At 57.1% G+C, this 14,582-nt stretch overlaps 4 protein-coding genes across 4 annotated transcripts; 2 read left to right on the forward strand and 2 right to left on the reverse strand.

The window, feature by feature from the left end:
- Window positions 1–421: 421 nt before the first annotated feature.
- IWZ02DRAFT_466781 (uncharacterized protein) lies at window positions 422–2,199 on the reverse strand (the record flags this gene model as incomplete). The annotated part of the gene is made up of 3 exons (XM_066768519.1): window positions 422–454; window positions 678–769; window positions 822–2,199. 3 exons carry the CDS (start codon window positions 2,197–2,199, stop codon window positions 422–424), a joined length of 1,503 nt encoding a protein of 500 aa, XP_066626686.1.
- Window positions 2,200–3,849: 1,650 nt separating this feature from the next.
- IWZ02DRAFT_370097 (protein SSU72) lies at window positions 3,850–4,932 on the forward strand (the record flags this gene model as incomplete). Its single annotated transcript, XM_066764483.1, has 2 exons — window positions 3,850–3,965; window positions 4,275–4,932. The coding sequence occupies 2 exons, from the start codon at window positions 3,850–3,852 to the stop codon at window positions 4,930–4,932; spliced, it is 774 nt and encodes a 257-aa protein (XP_066626687.1).
- A 1,356-nt stretch (window positions 4,933–6,288) lies between these two features.
- IWZ02DRAFT_486262 (uncharacterized protein) lies at window positions 6,289–9,321 on the reverse strand (the record flags this gene model as incomplete). Its single annotated transcript, XM_066769242.1, has 7 exons — window positions 6,289–7,247; window positions 7,296–7,517; window positions 7,565–7,848; window positions 7,898–8,505; window positions 8,553–8,870; window positions 8,920–8,986; window positions 9,026–9,321. 7 exons carry the CDS (start codon window positions 9,319–9,321, stop codon window positions 6,289–6,291), a joined length of 2,754 nt encoding a protein of 917 aa, XP_066626688.1.
- A 1,352-nt stretch (window positions 9,322–10,673) lies between these two features.
- On the forward strand, window positions 10,674–14,054 carry IWZ02DRAFT_428810 (uncharacterized protein; the record flags this gene model as incomplete). The annotated part of the gene is made up of 1 exon (XM_066765940.1): window positions 10,674–14,054. The coding sequence occupies one exon, from the start codon at window positions 10,674–10,676 to the stop codon at window positions 14,052–14,054; it is 3,381 nt and encodes a 1,126-aa protein (XP_066626689.1).
- Window positions 14,055–14,582: the final 528 nt, after the last annotated feature.

The raw sequence follows: 14,582 nt of genomic DNA on the forward strand, positions 1-14,582 counted from the left end.
CGTGGGAGCGTCTTGAACAGGACGAGTCGAGCTGCGACTACGCGAGCTTGATGTGCTGCGAGGAACGCGACGCCATGTTTTTATACATTAATGCCGCCCTTATAAAACGGTGCGGCCTTCCGTTGGGAGAGGGAGACCCAAAGCGTGTATGATGCGCCCATGCCTGCAGAAATGCGCCTGGCCGACGAGTGCTTCCCGAGTGACTTCACGCGAATCTAAAAGATGGCAAGGTAAGTTGCTTCATAATCTGCCTGGAGACTCACATGGAATCCAGTCTCTACCCAGTCTGATTTCGCACTATGGCTACAACAACACACGCTCCCCTCGATCAGCACTGATCCAAAACCGATCCACGGCACAGAAACGAATGGATCATCAAGACCAGTGTACAACTCCAACGACGCAATGCGCGCCTGTCGTCTCAAAAGTGGGAATCGAAGAACCACTCCGCATGCTAGAAGAAGAGCAGGGTCGTCGAAAAAAAAAAAAAAAAAAAAGGGGGGGGGGGGGGGGGGGGGGAACTGAACAAGTGCAACGAGTAAAAGAAAACTTGGAGCAGTACTGATCTTGACACTGGCAAGACACACTACAAGTAGATACTCCGACTGATGCAAGCCAACTTTAGGAAAACATACACGACATGCCCGACATGCTTGGACATGGTCTCTGGGTATCACCGCCGTCGGCCAACTGGGGCACTCAGCTGTTGCTGCTGCCCTTTCCATGGCCATTCTCCTCCATTCTTTGATCCGTGTCTTCCTTCCTGGGGCTGTTCGTCTGGGTCGACGCTTTGCTGCCTCTCCGGGGAAACGTTCCGTCACCTACAGGGGTCGTCACTTGGCTGCCGAGGAGGTGCTGAGGAAACCTTTCCAAATCCTTTGAGCTGGTGGAAAAAGTGCTGACAACGGGCGTGTAGAACTCGCTGTTGCTGGCAGAATGGCCACTGGTTCCGCTGAGGCCGCTGGTAGCGCGTCGGTGGTTGTTTTGTGTCGGCGTGAGGGCTTCGCCCAGGCCGGGGCTGGCCAAGCTGGGGGGGGCTACTTCGGGTTCGTTGGTCTCGTCAAAGGATGCCTCCTGGGCGATTTCGTTGCCATTCATCAAGCCGTTCCATCCGCCCTCAATGTCGCGAAGTAACCGCACATACTCTTCAGGCACGAGCCCCGACTCGCCAGTGCGAGGGTCTTGGGCAACGAGCCAGCCCTGTCCGTGTCGATAGCTGACGAGGATAATTTGGCCCTCGGTCAACGGCAGTTCATTGTCGTTCTCGCGCTCAAAATCAAACAAGGCCACGGCTTTCCCGTGCATCTCTTCATCTGGAGAGGCTATGGTGAATTGATAGTCGCGCGAAAACCTGCTTTCCTCATTGTGACCACCTTGGGACGACGCGTCCGACGTGTCATCTTCTGAGTACAAGAGTCCATCTTGGTCCGAGTACTTTCTGCGCGGAAGGCCCTCGGACGCGCGCCGAGCTAGGTTTCTCTCGTCGTCGCTTGCGGGGTAGGTGATAAATTCGCCGCCAGGACCATTGGCCTCGTCTAGGTCGCTGACGTAGTACGTCTGGCTGCCGTCGCCGTTGGTGCCCGTGTAGGATCCCCGCCTTGGTCCAGCGTCGCGCTCGGTGGAGCGACCGCGAGTGTCGTACTCTCCAGCGCTCGACTTGTGCTTTTTGTGTCTCGCGCTAGTCACGACCGGACTATGCAAGTCTTCATCTTCGCTCCAAGGCGGTCCATCACCAAAGGAACTGGAGGGTAATTGTTCGCCTGCACTCTCCCATGGGCCAGCTCCCCAATAAATCCTGGAGCCATCCCATGATAGAGGGGGGTCAGAAAGACGCCTGCTTTGCGACTCGCTTACGGGGGTGGAAATCTCAGAATGTTGCTCAGGTAGCGGGCCGTAAAACAGAGGGCTGTACGGAGGATAGGCAAAGTCCCGGACAAGAGTGTAGCTGAGGCTGGAGTGAAAGACTGGGTAGGCCGTCGAGGTTGGGCGGGAGCGATGCGCAGCAGAAGCCTGAGAAAATGTCGAGAGGCGATTTTTGGCGTAGGAGCTTGCGCGCGCACTGTTGGAAGGTCGCGACTCGGGCGAGGTGACGAGCGGGGGCAGCGTCGACGGCGAGGTGGAGACTGGTGGTGAGTGGGATGGGTCCTTGGCTGGAGGAGACTGGGATTCGGACTTTTGGTCGACCGCAACCGCCGCCATGGTGATTTATGTGCTCCCGCAGAGCTATGCCGTGTGCGCACCAATACGCAAAAGTGTCGTGGTGGTTCAGCAACACTGACGTCGCGTTCCTGCGGGTAGAAGTGCGGCGGGTGGAGGAGGATGCGACGAGCGTGTGCGAGAAGGCAGAGGAGCCCGGTGATGAGGCCTTGGGCAGTCGAGTCGGCCGGCACAGGGCGCTCGTTGTTGGGCAGAAGGGTGGCGGTGAGGTGGTGATTGGGAGCGTCGCGACTTGGGGTCGGGTGTTGTTTGGCCGTAGGGCAGACAGACGATCAAGATAGCCAATGGAGTACAGAGTGGCGGCCAGCGGGCCCGGTATCCCGTAGAGAAGGCCCAGGGTGGAGAGATGGGCGCAGGTGGTGGTGGAGAAGAGAAAGACGGTCGACTTGAGTGAATGTCGCAGCGCGGATGGGCTGGCGGGAGGCGCTGACAAGGGTCGGGAGGAGCGAGGGTCAGCTGCGAGAGCGAGCGCAAAGGGTAAGGAAGGTATTTTGCGCTTCGCTCGACGGCGGGGGAGGAAGGAGGGAGAGAAGAGGAGGGCGAAGTCGTGTAGTAGGCGCGGGCGCAGGCGCGAGGTGGAGGAGGAGGAGGAGGAGGAGGAGGAGGAGGTGGTGGTGGTGGTGGTGGTGGTGGTGGGCTGGATTCTCGCCGACGGTCAAGGTGCGTGCTTCTTGGGGAGCGGTGCGGTGGGTGGTGATGGAGAGAATCGAGGGTTGTTCGGCCATGGCTAAGAATAGACCGAGTCGTTTCAGATGGGCCGAGACGACGAGACGACAAGACGACAAGACGACAACAAAACAATTCTGGCCCCGACCTGACAAACTGCAATCCTCTAGAAAAGATTCATCGTGCCGCGCTCAACTTTGTTGGCTAGGTACATGTACTGCAGACTGTAGACCAACATACTCTTTTAGCCAAAATACCTACTGCGTCCCCAGCCCAAGTTGGCCTACGCACAGGGCGGCACCCGAGGCCCGGCCGGTCGCAGACTGTATTACGGTCGCTCAGGAGCCCGAGACGTGGCCTGCTGAGGTGCTTGTGCTTCTGGCGCTTCTTGAAACAAGACACCAAATATTTTGATTCCATGTCTGGTCCATGTTGCTTCCTCAGGCATTCATTCTTTTCGACTTCGTTCCGGTTCCATCGCATGGGCACGCCGCGCAGCGGTGCCAAGCACACGTGACTCCGCTCGGTGGACGACGGGAACCCCGCCAAGCGCGTCAACTTCTCCGTTGTCTGTTCTTTCGGTTGACAGCTTTCCGTCAACACTACACAACCCGGGCACTCCCAGCGCCATCCTCACGCCCCTCACCCTCTGCAAGGTACGTGCACCTCAATCTTGCCCCAGTCTCAATTCCATGATGTTATCCTTATTGGAGCTGTCCTATCGACTTTGAGGAGACAACTAAACCGTATACGCAACTTTCTGATCCTGCCATCAAACGCCTTGCTTGTCGCTCAACCATTGCCTCAACTTGCCAACTGACTTGAAGGCAGATCTCACCTCAATCCCCTCTCCAAGATCCTCCATTCATCTCCCTACAACCACAAACAATGTCTGCCGACCCAAGATTACGATCCAAAGTCGTACCCGTGCCACCGCCGCCTCCCCCAGAAGAAGCCCCGGAGAAGATGCAGGTTGGCTTCGACGGCGCAAATGATGCAGTCCCAGATCCAGGCGACAAAAAATCTAGCGATGGCGGCTATAAGCTCAAATTCTGCACAGTCTGCGCAAGTAACAACAACAGGTAAGTCCGAGGACTGATTCGCGTGATGCGCAAAGACTCTGGTGGCTCTACTATTTTATCTCCCGTCTCACATCAAGCGCGACGACTCCAATGACCCACGTAATTATTGTGCCATGACACCGTGTAAAATATACATCATTCTAATCGACTACTGCCTATGCAAAATCTACCTGTGGCCCTGCCTGCTCTCTCTCTATATCTCTCTCCAGCTCCATACCGTGTCGAAGCATCCAGTCGATCGTTCCAGTGTTTATCATCCATGCGCCCACATCTACACCCCACACGCGACTGACGCGCCGACACTCACAGATCCATGGAAGCCCACCTCCAACTCTCCAGCGCCCAATACCCCGTCATATCCTTCGGCACTGGGTCCCTTGTGCGCCTACCGGGGCCTTCCATCAGTCAACCCAACGTCTACGCCTTCAACACCACAACATACGACGCCATGTACCGCGAGCTCGAATCCAAAGACGCGCGGCTCTACCGCGCAAACGGCATCCTGAACATGCTGGACCGTAACCGACACACGAAGCGGTACCCGGAGCGGTGGCAAGACTGGCGGGTGGGCGCACCTCGCACATCGCACAAGGAAGACAAAGGCGCCGACGGGGTCGAGGGCGGCGTCGTCGACGTCGTCATCACGTGCGAGGAGCGGTGCTGGGACGCCGTGGTAGACGACCTGCTTTCGCGCGGCAGCCCGCTGAACCGGCCCGTCCACGTCTTCAACGTCGACATCAAGGACAACCACGAGGAGGCGCTAGTCGGCGGCAAGGCCATCCTCGACCTCGCCACGCGGCTCAACGACGCTGCGAACGAGGAGCGCGCGTTGAAGAGCCCGCAGGGCTGGGATAGCGGAAATGGCGCTGCGAGGGTCGGCTTTGACGAGCGTGTGCCGGATATTTTGGGCGACTGGCAGGAGAAGTGGCCCGGGCTGCCCGCGTTGTGGACGCTGGCGTGGTTCTAGATGGGCACTGAGAGGAGCGGCGTGGCGGCAGACCTTCACGCATGAACGCACAAAGCGCAACCTGATTTGGGCAGACGGCCACACCACAGCTAGCCAAGAGAAGGCAGGCAAGGAAGCAAGCAAAAGATAGATGGCAAAACCCACAGACGAGAGAGACTCGGCATACCCTACCTAGTAAAACCCAGCCTCTGACTACGAGGAACTGGTAGATCATTGAAAAGTTGAAATAAACCTACCCTGTACTATCGCACTGTCCTGCTCCCACCCCTCCTCTCCCCTCAGATCACCACCTGCATGCCTATACGAATGGAGCACACCAGGCGCAGCAATAATCAGTTCATCTGTTTGAGCAAAGAGCCCAAGAGGTGGAGGGAGGGAGGGAGGGAGGGAGGGAGGCTGGGAAGGCAAGATAACATGGGAACATGAGGAAGCGGGAAAAGCGAATAAAAGCGAGCGACGAAGATTGACCTACTCATCCACGCTTTCACAACACTGCAATTCAACAAAGCCTCGAGGAGAACTCGTGCTCTGATTCCTCGCTCTGATCTGATTCCCATTCCATTGCCGCGTCGAGTACAACGTACGCCATGACGACCACAACTGCTATGCAGTGCTCCGCCAATGTTTCCCCACGTCTGCCAAACCGCCCAAACTGCCACCACAGCGAACTACCACATACCACCGCAAATCAAAGTGCCTTACCCCCCCCCATTCTCATCCGCTCTGAATCGCTTCTCTCGCCTCTGTTAATAGTTGGGGTAACAGTACACTACGTTATACCATGACAACAGTACAACGACTACAACAAAGATGACTCTTGCAATGACGTCAACAACAAGCAGCAGAACATAATCAGGACGTCACTCATTTCACTCGTTCTGATAGAGCGCCGCGGTACATGGAGGGAGGCAGGAAGGCAAGGAGAGCAACACCGCACGCATCGCTTGCCCTGCAGGGCGCAATCAGAGGAGCAATGGCGCGAGGAGGTAGCGGTGGAAGGGGGAGGATGAGAGTAAAAGAAAGCAAAGGAAGCAAAGCAAAGAAAAGAAAAAAGGACGAAAATTGAAGGGGGGTATTTAAAATCGCAGACGCACACTTTTTCCGCACCACACGTACACTACCTTTGGGGTAGCTGAATTCCATCACCTGCCTGCCTACCCTCCTGACAAGATTTGCGGATCCCAGCTCTCGAGTTTTGGGACGCCTGCCTGTCTTTTGGTCTTTTCGCAATCATCTTTCATCTCTTCTCGTCGCGCATCTGCCTAGCTGCTACAACAATACTAGCCTCGCGCAGTGCCATTCTTCTGGCTCTCGTTTCTCGGCTTCGTTTTTCTCATTTCAACCCACCAAGCCGCCTCAATACTGATGCTGGTGCTGATGGTGCGGATTTTGGTGATGATGCTGATGCGCCTGCGCGTCACCAACCCCGGAGCCCGTCCCAGCATGCGACGGCGTCGTGCCAGACGGGTGATGATGACTTGATTGTGGCGGCGGCGGATGCGGATGCGTTTCTGCTCCCGGCGGCGCAGGCGGGCCCGCCGCCGCCGCTGCTCCAGCATTGCAAGCAGTGGGCCCAAAGCCCACCAAGTCAGTGGTGAGGCCGCTGCCGAAGGACCAGCCACCAAAGAGACTGGACCAATCGACGCCCAGCGCCATGCCCGAAATGTCGAATTCGCTAAGTGATGTCGTGTCCCAATTGTATCCGGTGCCGAGAGTCTGCTGTTGCTGCTGGTGTTGTTGCGCTGCCGCTGCTGCAGCTGCCGCTGCTGCCGCCGCGGCGTCGTACGTGTAGGAACTGGTGCCTTGGTGCTGGGCTTGCGGTTGATGGTGTTGCTGGACGGCTGGCGGAGCCTGCGCGTGCTGTGCAACTTCGGAGAGCAGGTGGAGCGGTGTCTGTGTTTGGGCCGCCTGGCCTTGGGGACCAACACCGCCGGACTGATTGCTGTTCTGGAAGTTGCTGGTGCCGTTATGACGCGTGGGGTCATGAAAAGTATTTCCAGTAGTGTTGGACGGGACAGCTAATGGTGCCCCTGCCACGCCTCCTGGTGCAGCGGCTGCTGCCACCAGCTCCGGGCGTTTTTCAGCCTTGAAGTGCCGGAACCGGGCTTGCATTCCCTTGAGTATGCGAGGAAACTTGGCATGCGGGCTCTGTGGATCTCGTTCTTCGGTAGCCGTGAAGCGACGCATCAGCTTGCCAAAGTAGTCCTCAAGGCGGAGAGATCCCGGCGCGACGACAGTCCCCAACTCGCTGTCGCGCGCCGTGGCTTCTATCCACAGTTTGGCCAGGCAGACTAGCGCGTAGAGGGCACGGACAGCTAACTAGGTCAGTATCTGAAGAATCGTAGGGTTATGATGGGACTCACAATGCATCAATGGTAGGATGTAGAATTCATCAAAGGTAAAGGACAAGAAGTTGTCCAGAATGCCATGGCAAGCCGAAATGCCCTCCTGCAGGCACTTTACTTGGGCGGGATCTGAAGAATTCGGTCGTCCCTCTTCAGCAGTCTCGTCCACGTTTTGGTTGTGCTGCATAGCAATTTCATGCATGTAGAGACTGAGCACATGCTCATAAAACTTCAACATAGCTATGTCATGTCAGCTTGCAGATTCAACGGTAGCAAGCACCACAAACCTTGATCCGCATGCACTGGGCGTTGTTGACGCAGACTTTCCAATCTGGCTTCGTAAGCCTTGAGCGCATTCTCATTGGACTTGTCCAAGAGGTTGGGGCTTTCAGCGGGATCATCCATGGCAAACTGCGACGCTACCTCTTCGGAAATGGCAGCCAACTTGAGCCGATGGCATAGAATTTTGTCCGATGGCAGGGCGTCCGGGGCTGATTCAAGCTCGGTAATGCACTCATCCATGTATTTGTTCCAACGAAGCATCATGGGACGTCGAAGAACCATTGAGATGCTAAAACCAATGTAAGACGATAAAGATGGCAATGACCTGATTGACTCACTTTGTTCCCATGTAGTAGCACATGGCGTAGGCCCTGCGGGCCTCTGCTGCCCCCGCATTTGGGAGCGTCACTCTATATGGCGCCAGTCCGAGTTTCGCCTGCGCATTGCCGGCCCGTTTGCCCAGGCCAAGTTCCAAAACCATTGTGGTGGCAGCGTTGGACATCATGTAAAAGGCATGACGGTCAAATACCGGCGGAGGGCGATACCAGAGTACGCAGACTTGGAGAGCTTGAACAATCTCCAAACTCTTGTCCTGTCTGCGCCAGATAAGCTCCGCGAACCAAGATTGTAGTACCTCAGACAGGTGTCGTTGCGTCTCAGCAGGGACCAGCGGCTCAATGCCATATGACGCGGAGTTTAATATGGACAGCAAGAGTAACGGCTTCTCTTCGCGGAGCTTGGAGGCAGTGGTGTCGAGGGGCAGCGGAACGGCGGGGAATGAAGGAGCCATGACGTGAACGTATCGGTGGAGAATGCGGTCGACAGTGTCGGGTGAGAGGCAGCGGTCAATCTCGTAGCAAATGTAGGACGGGTCCGACTGCGGCACTCGGGTGTCTGTTCCATGCTGCGATGCTGCAAGTAGGTCTTTGCGCATTTCGTGCCCACCCTGTTCAGTGTGAGCCAATTTCTTGGTAGCCCTATCAGACAGCATACCACGACATCTGTATATTCGCTGATTCGGCGCCGCTTCTCTGGCCGCGCAGGCGACTCGAGATAGTCGACTGGGCAGTGGCCTTCGGGCATTGCAGCAGCAGCAGGGCCGGGAGAAGCGAATGGTGGCATTGGAGCATCACCGAGACGAGCTGTGAGCTCATTGACCTTCTTCTCCAGTTCTGCCACACGAGTATCGGCCTTCTTAGTACGCTTCTTTGCGGGCGCGGTGGTGATGCAAGTCTTCTTGGACTTTAAACAGCGGCGGCATGGGTAGATTTCGGAGATGAGGCCATTTTCTTCTTGAGGGTCGCAGCGCACCTACGCGACGTCAGAGACGCGAATTGAGACGGGTGGGAATGATGGGTACCTTTAGAGCGCGACAATGGTCGCAAGCTCGTAGGCGCTTGCCATCTGGACCGAGCTTCGTCTGGCTGCTGGGGTACATAGATTAGCAGAAGCAAGCGGTGGGAGACTTTGGAGTGGCGTGCCTGTGGCCATCGGCCTTGACGGCGCCGCCGGCGGAGGCGGAACTGGCCGAAGAAGCTCGACGGTCATGCTGAGCAGCCGTCGCAATGGCCTGGAGGGCGGCCTCGGTGTTGTCGGCGGTGGGATGGGCGTGGTCCTGGGGGTGATAGGCTGGATAGTAGCCGGCGGAGGGTCGGGGGAAGAATTGGTCGTGCAGACGGGAAGCAATGTCTTGGTCTGGGCGATCCTGTTGGGAGTAGAGGGCCGGATCAACCACTGGGGGATTTGGACCTGGGGCTGTCATTGTCGAGAGTGTGGTTGGCCAAGCAGGTGATGGGTCCGCGAGCGTTGTCGGCGGTCGGTGGTGTTCACGTCCGGGTCCCGACAATGGAATGTCCATGTCGGCCTACATGTAAGCAACGCCTGCCTGCGCCACACACGCCACACCCCGCCCGCCCGCCAGCCCTTCACCCAGACTGACCGTCGTCGCATCATCTTGTTCTTCTCCTCCAAACGCGCTGCAGGAGTGAAGTGGCTGCTCGTACAGTCTACGGCCGGGGTTGAGCTTGCGAGCTTCATCTTTCATGAAGAGCCCTGGCCAAGCACTGCATCGGACGCTGTTTACGACGCGCTTACGAGGCACGAAGCATCGCGTCCAGCCAACCTAAGCGCATCGCGACAACCACGACGACTCCACCAACCAACGTCAGTCTCAGCGTTCCCGAGAGCCGTGTCAGCTGGGCGTGCTGCAGAGGATGAACGTTATCGCGGTGCAGATGGAGTGTTCTGATGTCAACAACGGAGAGATCAAAATAGAAGCTGCCTGCACTGCCACTTGCACCAAGGTAAGACAGGGATCATCATGATGCCACCGCCCACCGCCGGCCGTCACCTCACTACTGTACTGTACTGTACTGTACTGTACTGTACTCAGCTTCCACTGCCGCTCCCGGCTTCACGTCGTCATCTGGCTCGCCTTGATTCAACCTCGACAGCATCTACTTCGTCCGGTACCTCCTCGTCGTCTCCTCGCTCGTCCTGACGCGCCAGCCTACACTTCCGCCGCCCGCCCCCGCCCCCGCCCTCTCTAAATCGATCCTCTGTCCTGCAATCCCTTCGGGTACTACGCTACCACAGTTCGGTTCCGCCGGATTCCCAGCATCGCCCTCGAAACCCTTACGCGCGCGCCCTGACACGGCCCCTGAACCCGAAGACACAGCGACTGGGCTACGACTCCTTCCCTGCTGCTAAAGGCCCTCTGCACGCTTCCACTGCTGCTTCTGCGGCGCCAGTCTCCCCCGGGAAGTCGGCGTTTGGCCCAACAGGCATCTTCGCTGTTGCTGGCTACTCGCACAATCAGGACCCAAGCCCTTTTGACTGATCGGCGTACCCCCGCCAGGGCGTTGAGGCCGCTGACGTCCAAGCTGGTGGCCCTGAGCAGCGGCGCTTGCTCCTCGCACAAACTCTTGGATGGAACCCGTTGCACCCAGCCCGCCGACCTCTCATGCCTCGCACAGCAATGAAGATTTGCTTCACCAGCTAGCTTCGAGCGCTCCAGTGCCAAGCAGCTCCGTGTCGCATGTGCCCTCGCGCCAGCCAGCCTCGCCCCGTCCTCGCGCCCGCCGGAAGATGCACTGTCTAGTCCATGACAGTACTATGCTAACGCTCCTCGTCCTCCTTTGCCTCTACTCCCGCGCCGTCAATGCCGCCTTCATAGTCTTCGACAACTGTCTGGACCCCTCCATTGTCAACTCAAACCCAAAGCAATTGCAGTTTACCCCTTACTTTTTCAACGCGCGCTTCAACACATCTGCGCCGGACCACAACTTGAACGTCACCATCTACGGCAATGTTTCGGGCCAGGCAACCGAAGGCACTCTTCCGTCTGCGGACAACACATCGTACTGGACCAACCCCAATGACACCTTTGGCAAGATTGTGGATCTGAGCGTGTCCAACAACAAGCTCACCACGTTGTTCGCAAAGTCCCAGGTTCTTTCGTACACACCCTTTGATGAGGCCTCTCGGTTTTGCGAAGCGACTGTCAATACAACATGCCCTATTGGACCTGCCTTTTACATGAATCGGAGCAACCCGTACGACCTCCCGGCTTTCACGGTGGCCCACAATTTTTACAGCACGTATGCGTTTTCGACATTGGCCACTACTATTCGTATCCAGTCTGGAGATGCCGGCGCACCTGACCTAGCTTGCATCTCGGCCAACATCACTCCCGATTTGGGGAGCACAATTGCCAATGCACTTTGCTTTGTCACGGTAGCCATCCTCGTATTCGTCGCCGCTGCAACCGTCTTTGCGGCAATGTACAGTCCTTGGGGTTCTTCAGATCCGTTCAGGTGGACCAGCAACTACGGAAGAGATGAAGATTTGCTGCGACTAGTGACCCCCGGCTTTGGCGACTGCTTGGCCTACATCCAGTTCGTTGTGCTTGCCGGCAGTCTGAACCTGGCTTATCCCGGATTCTACCAACCAGTAGTGAGCCAGGCAAGTTGGTCCAGCCTCCTCTTCAACGAGAGCTTCGTCAGCCATGGCACCGGAAGCTACCGTAGCCTCATGGATGGAATCTATGCCATTAACGGGACATACGGGCTCTCTCGTCTCGGGGAGCTTGTCGGAATGCGCGAGGACAGCGACATTTGGGCCACCATGGCTGTTTGGTACCTGGGCCTGACCGTCGCGGCCGTACTTCTCTGCCAGGGGTGGTTCATGCTGCGATGGTTGAAGCGCTTCTTGACCAACACGCAAGAGGAGGACCTGCGGAGCAAGAATGCACCGTTCTCAACCGGCATCATTGTGCGTATGACATTCAACTATTTTCTTCTTCCGATTGTGGCCTTGTCCTTTTTCCAGCTGGTCGTGGCGACCGATTCTCCAGCGTCTGTCGTCGCCATGGCTGTTGTTCTATTGTTCGCCGTCATTGGCTTCGCAGCTTGGATTTTCCGCCTCATCTTCACGACCAAACCGCGCGCTTACCTCTTCGATGACCTGCCAACGGTCCTCATGTACGGGCCGTTGTACAATACATATTCTGACGACGCGGCTCCGTTTGCCTTTATACCCGTCTTGCTATCTTTCGTTCGTGGAGTGGCCATTGGCGCGATCCAACCCTCTGGCATTGCTCAGCTCATCATTTTGGCCATTTGCGAAGTCATTTATATTTTGACGCTGCACGCGTTCCGTCCCTTCCAGGCGCCAACGTCCATGAACGCGTACCACACATTCTTCTCCATAATTCGTCTGGTGACCACGCTTTTAATGGTCGCCTTTGTTCCTAATTTGGGAGTTTCGGAATCATCCAAAGGCTGGTTGGGTTATGTCATTTTGATTTTGCATGCTATCGTTTTGATTTTCGGATTCCTCCTCAACGCTGTTCAGACCATCATCGAGGTTGGAGCCAGATTGGCCGGGGCAGGGGATACAAGAGGAGGTCTCACCAAGGTGTTTGGAAAGCGGCAACTGTCCAGGCGTCACCGAAAGCAGCGCAGCAGCCTCAACTCGACCGCCACCATGCTCGCTGGGGAAGAGGGCAAGTCCGCGCATCTCGTCGGGGGTCGAGCCAGTCGATCGCGAAGCTTGTCGGCAAGCTCAACGGTTCTTCTTGGTCGCGCTGGTGTCGATGGCCGTATCAGTGGCGTATTTGATCGATTCAGCCAAGGAGGCGAGATAAGCCTCGGGAAAGCCAGTCCGGAACTTGGGGCCTCTGGTGGCATGGCCACTCCGCACTCGTTTCTCCCAAGCGGCAGCGCATCGACGGCCGCCGGATCTCGGCGTATAACCTTGGCTGGCGCACCTACTGTCCTAGGCTCTTCCGATCCATACTACCGCCCTCCTAGGCCGCGAAAGGAGCAGAATCCAGCGGCTTACACCCCAGGAGCTCGCAGTCGGGCCTCGTGGGGAAGCGGGGACTGGTCAAACAGATTCCCAGAGGGTGCAGAGAATGCCGATGCAGGAGAGGGGCCCTCACTCGCACAGACTGGAGGGAATCTCACTCCTGCGTATCTCCGGAATCTGAGGGACGACTCTGATCCAAACGTCAACGAGACGCGGAGACCGATAACAGATTATGCCGTGAGAGAATCCGACTTTTACTACGGCGTGACTCGAGGACCACCTTTGGCTGAAGGTGTACCCACTCGAAAGCTCAAGACTGGACCTGCGGATCCCATGGGACCTGTGGCTTCGGCAGGAAGCTGGTTCAAGAGTCTTTTTGGGGGCAAGAGAAAAGACAGGGGCAAGGGCTTCGAAGTGGTGCGGAGCACGCGCGCTCCTCGCATGATGGCCTTGGAGGAAGACGATGAAAACATAGGTGACGTCCGGCGTGAGCCCTATCGCGACGACCCAGATACCACGGCTGGCGCGAACCGCAACTCGACCTCATCCAGCGGCTCCTCGACGAGATCCTCTGAGAACCATCCGCCAGCCAGGGGGCGTGACATCGCGGAGCGCCAAAACTTGATTGGAGACGAGAGCGATCCATTTGATCTGGACGATCCGCGAGCGTCAGGCATGGCGCCCTCATCAGCACCAGTCGAGACGGCGGGAGGCATAGAGCTGCCGACACGCATGGCATCAAACGCCAGCTCTAGACTTTCAACGGGCACCTCGGTGCACACGGCGCCCGAAATCCCGCGTAAGAGCTCCAAGCGGCAGTCGTCGTACGGCGAGAACCAGCTGACGGAAATCGCCCAAGAACAATCCGGCACGACCGACTACCTGCGCCCGTCAACGGCTGAGCGCGTGCCCAGCCTGCCATTCGGGTCATCGGAGCCGTCGCCGTCGCCTGAGCGCTCGGCGGCATCGAGCATCGGCGGCGGCGAGGCTTACAGCGAGGGCGGCCAGGGCAGCACGACGGCGCGGCAGGGCGCGTCGAGCCGTGGTAGCGAGCGCCCCATGAGCACGGGCTACGTCCACCAGCACAAGGCATCGGATAGCATCCAGCCCGGCATGTACAACGCGGGGACGCATCTGGAGAGCGCAGCGGAGTTTGTACAGGATTCGAGCTCGCCGCGTCGTTGACGGCCGAGTACGCAGGGCAGCGAGGAGTTGTTGAGGTCTGGAGGCTTTTCCTTTCGCTGTAATTTCTTTAAGAACAAGTAGACTTGTGGGGTTTGGGATTTTCATTTGGGAGTTGGGGATCTCTTATTGGGCCCGAGTGGGGTAGGGGTACACTATTGTTGGGAAAAAGGTGATGGACGATGGACTCCTCTTGCCTTAGCGTAATAGCGTCAAGTAGCTGGGGGCATTTGGGATGGAAGCGGAATCGAGACAGAAATATTCATTATGAGCATGGCGAGAAGTGTGTTGGCTTGAAACTTTTTGATGTTTAATTGGCGGGTGCGGATTCTCAGAATCAGACCGCCTCCCAGACAGACAGACAGCCTCAACTCTAAGGTATTCAAAGGCCACGGTTATCTCATGAATCAGACGGGTGTCGCTTCAGGCGTTATGATTACTAAATAACCCTAGGGCCTCTAGAGTATTAAGGCTTAATCTAAGCTATATCTAGCTAGCACCTATATAAGGCAGCGCCCTTAGTAACGCGTC

Source organism: Phyllosticta citriasiana (genome assembly GCF_038021145.1).
Source record: "Phyllosticta citriasiana strain CBS 120426 chromosome Unknown IWZ02scaffold_1, whole genome shotgun sequence".
In the NCBI taxonomy this organism is placed as follows: Eukaryota; Fungi; Ascomycota; class Dothideomycetes; order Botryosphaeriales; family Phyllostictaceae; genus Phyllosticta; species Phyllosticta citriasiana.